The following is a 6,452-nucleotide window of genomic DNA, read 5'->3' as shown; positions in this document are numbered from 1 at the left end:
GTAGATTTTACTTTTTAAGGGGGAAAAAGCCATAATTTTTGTTTAAATTATGGTCTCTATGCTATCTAAGTGTGCTGGAATGGTTCCTTTTCATTTTATTTGTTTATTGGAATGGTTCTAAATGATGACGCACTCATTAATGTCTTTACTTGTGAGACAGGAGTGAGTGAGAGGGAGAGAGGTGGTTAGCACTGTTAGGTAATTTGAATGAGCTTGAAGGGATTCTATATATATATGCACACACACACACACACACACATATATATATATATATATATATATATATATATATGTATTTTTAATGTATTTAGTACATGGTCTCACTACGTAGATCGGACTTTCAGCCTCCCCAGCACTGGGATTACAGGTGCCCTCCACAATGCCCAGTCTCAGTGGCCTTCTCAGCAAGCCCCGGGGTTGGGGCCGGCACGGCACTCCTGGAATCGAACCCCGGTAGCTGCGCTCTGCCTAAGCAGGCGCTTTATCCCGCTGAGTTATCTGGCTGGCCCAAAGGGATTGTATTTGAAATAGAATATAGTATAGAAAAATATTAGGAAAGGTGTTCAAGCAATGCTTCAGACTTTTCATTGCAAAGTAAGTATGATTTAGCATTTAAAAATTCATTACAACACACTTGGAAGAGAGTATTTGAGTGTTCAAATTACTTCGGAGAAGGTGGCCAAGAATTTATCAGGAGTGGTGACTGGTCTGTCAGGAGAGCTCAGGTTGTTCACCTGACCCTTGTAAGGGTGCACAGCTCCACAAAGGGCAGGACTTGAGAGGAAGAGGCTGGGGCACTTAGCAGGCCAGGTGGGGGAGGAGTTTCAAATGCTGACACAGAGCCTGTGGGGAGAACTTCTTCAAACACTCAGCTGTCATGACTCAACTCAGGAGTACTTTACTAGTCCACTAGATTGAAATGTGTGTGTTTAGGAAACAGGCAATTATAAGGCTAAAGCATATGTTAGGGAGTCACTAAGCATAGTGTACTTGATGTGTAGCAGCAAAACCCAAACGTGCTGACTCCCTAACTATGAAGTCGGGCTAGCAAGTAACTCTATAAAGGAAAAAAGGAGGTGGTGGACTGCCTCGGAGTTTCCTATTTTCTGGGTTAGGAGGCATCTTAAGTTTTGAATAGGCTGCACTACCAGGGAGACACCTGACTCCCGCTCCCCCACCCCCAATCGCCTATTCTAGAAATTAGGCAAGGTCCTTTCCCACGGCGGCGTGCAGGGGACATCAGCCCACACTTTCAGTGTGGTGTCATGATAAATTCCCAAAATATTACATGACGATTGTCTTTTAATAATTCCCTGAAACCTATAATAAAATTACAATGTTTTATTAAAAGTAGAATCAGAAACATGCCGTATTTATATCTGACATTCAATCTCTACATTAAAAGATCCCAAGAATCATATGGTGGGGGCATCAGGCCCCCCAATGAGAGAATCTTAAATCAACAATATGTTTTAATTAAAAAAATTGAAATACTATTCTTTTCAACTTAAACCTAATAATGTCGATGAGGTTTCTTGTCAGAATTCTCCTGAGCAGAGGAAAGAACAGGAAGGGCGGCTGTCTGAAGTTGCCTCCTTCAAGGGGGTCAGGCCAGAGAAAGGGCAGCAGGTGTCTTTTTCTTCTCTCCCTTTCCTCCAGGAGGCAGGGAAGGAGCGGCTGCACAGTCGGACTTGTCTGTCTCCGGAGGGATCCCGGAGCGGAGACCACAGCTACGGGGGGACAGGGACCTCAAACAGGAGGAGACCCCACCGGCCGCGGTGGGCGCGCCGGTCCGCCCCGATCCCAGGGTGCACCGCGCCCCCTCCCCGCTCGCGCCCCGCCTCCCTCGGCCGGCTCCCTCCCTCCTGGCTCCGGGAGGCGGGGACGCGGCGGCGGATTCTCCAGTCGCGTCTTTCTTGCTTACTGTGGAACCCGGCGGTGGCGGCACCTTTGGAGGCTGAGCCGCTGAGCTGCGAGCAGAAAATCAGAAGTCTGAAGGACTGACGGCGGAGCGGACAGGCGCAGACGCGCGGACAGCCGGCGGACAGCTAGACGGCCCGAGTCGCCTCAAGTTGCGCCATGAGTTGGGGCACGGAGCTGTGGGTGAGTGCGCGAGGGGCGCCCCGCGCGGACCCCGACTCGCGGGAGCTGGGCTGGGAGAGCGCGGCAGGCAGGTCGGCGGCGGGGAGAGCGCCAGCCTTGTCTGCCTGGGCGGGAGCAGGGCGGGGGTCCCGCGCCTCTTTGTGTGCGGAGCAGTCCTCCCTCCTCCGCCGGGGGTCTAGGGGCGGCCGGTCAGCGCTCGAGTCTCCGCCGCCCTCCTCGGCCGGGACGGCGGCTCGCAGCTCCGGGTCCACTGCGAACCTCCCGCGGCCACTCTCCCGCCTCCGCCTTCACTTTCTGGACGCCTGCCGGGCGCCGCCGCTCTTCCCTCTCTCCCTTTGTATCCCCCGCCTGGAGGCGGGGGAGGGGCCCATTGTCCTGAAGGGGCGCTCTTCGTGGGCCGGGAGGGCGTCCTTCGAGAGACCCCCGCCCCGCCGAGGGTGTGCCGGGCTGGGGCGGCGCCGGCCGGGCGGCGCGGGGAGCCGGGCGGCGCCGGCCTAGTCCCAGGTAGGGGGAGCTGGGCGGCTTTTGTTTGGAGCTCGAGCTCCAGCCGGCCAGGCCCAGCCCACACGCCCATTTCCCTCTCTGTGCCTCTCAGCTCTGGACCGTGGAGCTCGCGGATGCCGCTGCGCCACGCTCGCTGCAGCCTTCGGGCCAGTGGGTCGTCTTTGTCACCCGAGTTAGATTAAGTGATTGTTGGGAAAAGCTCATTTTGCCAAAAGGTGTGAATGGCTTCCCGATTGCTTTATTTCCCTCTGTTCTTTATTCCCACTCGTCCTCCCTGTTTTTCCTCCTTGCCTTTCTTGGGCCCCAGAGGTTCCAGACAATGCCCAGTGTCTGGCCGAGGTGCTAGCGGAGGGCAATAGGTCGGAGATTTAGCTCGGAAACCGCCCAGCTGGGGTGGAGGTGCGGAGGGCAGTGATTTCTCAGGTGCGCGGGGAAACTCACGGCTTGGGGGCGCTGTCCCGAGATCCGCTGAGCTCCGGCCACGCCCCTTTTAATCTCACCTGTGCATATTTTTCCATTCCTTTTGTTTGTGAGAATCATGTGAAATCGCTGAAGAGAAAAGGAAGAAGTAACTTTTAAGTATGTGTGTGTTCAGTTAGGATGGAAATGAAGCAGATCGGGAATTGAAAGGTGAAATCACCCCCCTCTATTGTGAATTTTACAACTGAAAGGTGCTTTAGAGCTTATCTAACTAAATTCCTAGTTAGCCAACCCAGAACATTTCCCTACAACGTTCCAGACAACATGTTTGCCCAATTTATAAACGGATCACCTAGGAAAAAAATGCCTTGGTAATCTCTCTATTCCGTTTCTTAGATAAAATTAATGCTTTACAGATGGGGAGGATTGTATGTAAATAAACGATGTGAAATTCAACTCCTACATTAGATCTGAAGCATTATTTTTCGTTTTCCTTTTCCTCTCTGTGGTTGATTATAGTGTGTCATCAATAAACGAAAGTTGAATAGTTTTTATTTTCTATTTATATTAAAAGATGTTTATTTTTACATACTTAAGTGACCAGTGTCAGAGGAAGCTAGAAGGTAAGTAGATGCCTTTTTATTTAAAGTTTCAGAATGCTTTTTAACCCATAGGAAAACAGTGGAGGAATCTTGTTTAGTTTAACTCTGCTTAAAAATTTACTTTGTATCACACCGTAGAAAAAGTTTCAAGAAAAGGCAATAAAATAGTAAATACTAAAATGAAGTTTTTAAAGGTTTTTTAAGTAAGGATATAATACATTCAGAAGCAATTTTAGCCATCCAATGCCTCCAGTAATTTGTTTACTTTAAGCATTTAAGTGCCGTCAGCAGTTTGAAAAGGTAAACTGTAAGTAATATGGGAATGTGTGTTCTAATTAAAAATTGTTTTACTATTTGGGAGGCTGAGGCAGGAGGATTATAAATGACACTTATCCTAGGCAAATTCAGTGAGATATCTGTCTTCAAAAAATACGTATCCTTTAAAGATATATATATATATATATATCTATATATATGGCAGGAATGAAGCTTTGTGCTCCCTGATTTTGTCCCTAGTACTGGGGAAAAATAATTGTTTTATGTGTTTTAGAAATCTTTGCAAAATATTTTTAATTTTCTCTTAAATTTTTAAAAATTCTAAGAGGACTTGAGGGAAACGTTAGAAACTATTTATAATCAACTAATATCAACTGTGTATGTAGACCTTAGATTAACAGAAGTAGGTGTAGAGGACTATTGCTGAAAGTAGAAGAAACCTTAGAAAAATTAGACTCAATTTCTTGTTTTGAATAAGGGTATTATATTTCCAGTTGATTGGAATATAAACACCTATACAGTAGTCTTTTGCCATTGAGAAATTTTTTTACGTGTGCAGTATTGGGGATTGAACCCAAGGCCTTTGCATTAAACTACATCCTCTGCCTTTTTAACAGTTTTTAAAATTTTGAGGCAGGAACTCATAAGGGCCTTGCTAAATTGCCCAGGCTGTACCTGAACACACCGCCTCAGCTGCCTGAGTGCTGGGCTTGCAGACATATGCTATCAATCTTGATTTGTTTAAAAATTTGCTATCCAGGGATAATTTCCTCTGTTTCTGGGAATTAGAAGGTAGTTCAAATATCTGATTTAATACATAGGATTATGTAAAACTTTTTATGTCTTAGTTTCTCTATAATGGTTGGCCATTAGTTTTAAGAATGTATAATTTGAAAGATATTGTTATTTATATCATATTATTAGCTACTTTCATTTGACAAAACTTGCAATATCCTTCTGGAAGTCTTTGTAAAATGTGTATTGGGTAATAGATGAGGTAGATTCTTTTATTGTTATATTTTATAGATAGACATATTCATCATAGGAACTTTGTACCTGTACATGTTACATCATCCTACCGCTTTCTTTCCCATTCCACTCCAGCCTTCTTCCCCTCATTTATTTACAAAAGCTTAGTTTGCATTTTTTCCTTTTTTTTTTTTTTTAAATTGTTGTCCCTATTATTGCCCTTCTCATTTGAAGTTTCTTCCCATTTCCCAAATGCTATTACACATTTTGGTCATCATTTACACTTTCAATTTCTAACATTACAGTGTGGTATTTACACATATGTCTATTTATTTTACTTAAGAGTATTGTTTCAAGGTGCATTCATTTACCTAGAAATGTCTCAAGTGTATCCCTCTTTATGGCAGAGTAATACCTCATTGTATTAAAATAAACATTATCTTTATGCATCAGTTGATGGGCCTTTAGGTTGTTTCCAAGATTTAGCTATTAGCTGGGGAAATAGCTGAGTGGCGTAAGTACCAGCCTGGCAAGCTCAAAGTCCTGAGTTGAATCCCTGGTAACAAAAAAAAGAAAAAAAAAAAGTTCTTCCTCCAAGATTTAGCTATTATCTACTGTGCAGTTATAAATAAGGGTGTGCATATGTCACTGTGGTATCATGCTCTTCTTTTGGGAAAATGCCAAGAAAGGGCTTAGTTTGGGTCACATGGAATCTCTAGTTTTAGTTTTTTGAGGAATCTTCACACTGATTTCCACAGTGGTTGCACCAGCCTGCACTCCCACCAACAGTGAAGAAGAGTTCCTCTTTTCCCACAACCTGCCAGCATTTGTGGCAGGTGATTTCTTGATAATTGCTATTCTTGATAATATGCTTTCTGGATATGGAACCTCAAGAGTTGTTTTAATATACATCTCTCAAATGACCAGTTTTTATTATTTGCTATTTCTTCATCTGAGGACTGTATATTCATTTCAGATGCACATTTTTGGATTGGATCTTTAAGTCTGGGGGGAGTCCTGATTTTTTTTTTTCAGTTCTTTAGATAGTCTAGATGTTAATCCTTTGTCTAGAAGTAGTTGGCCAGCATTTTTTTTTTTCCCACGTTGTAAGGTGTCTTCACTCTGTAGTAGTTTCTTTTGCTGTGAATTTCAGTTGTTGATTCTTTGTGACAGTTTCTATATAATCAGGGCTTTGTACATAATGTTTTTGCCTACACTGATGTCTTCAAGAGTTCTACTTATTCTGTCATGCAATTGATTGTTTCTGTTTTATTATTTAGATCTTTGATTCATTTTGATTTTTAGTTTAGTGCATGCTAAAAGATATGGGTCTAGTTTTAATCTTTGGCATGTGGAAAGCCAGTTTTCCCAGCAAGAGGCTCATTTTCTTCCAGTGAAAGTATCTGATGTCTTTGTTAAGGATAAGGTGGCTGAGGATGTCGAGTTGTCCTGTACCTATTAATCTGATTCACTGATTCTGTGTTTTTTTTTTTTTTTTTTTTTCTTTTGCCAGTGCCATGCTGTTTTTATCACAGTAGCCTTGTAGTATAATTTCAGATCTGGGATTGTGATTCTCCT

General features: G+C 43.8%; 1 protein-coding gene across 3 annotated transcripts in view; it reads left to right on the top strand.

Moving 5' to 3' along the window:
• The first annotated feature begins 1,864 nt into the window (after window positions 1–1,864).
• Fnbp1l (formin binding protein 1 like) overlaps window positions 1,865–6,452 on the top strand; it is a 139,394-nt gene continuing 134,806 nt past the window's right edge. For 2 of the 3 annotated variants that reach the window (XM_023720270.1, XM_023720269.1), the window contains exon 1: window positions 1,865–2,103. In XM_023720270.1, the coding sequence (XP_023576038.1) occupies window positions 2,080–2,103 (24 nt within the window). In that variant the 5' untranslated portion in view covers window positions 1,865–2,079. Of the gene's footprint in view, window positions 2,104–2,706; window positions 2,823–6,452 lie in introns of those variants that run through there. The other variant, XM_023720271.1, reaches the window with a different exon arrangement.

This window comes from Octodon degus, unplaced genomic scaffold (assembly GCF_000260255.1).
Source record: "Octodon degus isolate 3935 unplaced genomic scaffold, OctDeg1.0 scaffold00074, whole genome shotgun sequence".
Lineage (NCBI taxonomy): Eukaryota > Metazoa > Chordata > Mammalia > Rodentia > Octodontidae > Octodon > Octodon degus.
This window is presented reverse-complemented; position numbering and strand designations above follow the sequence as displayed.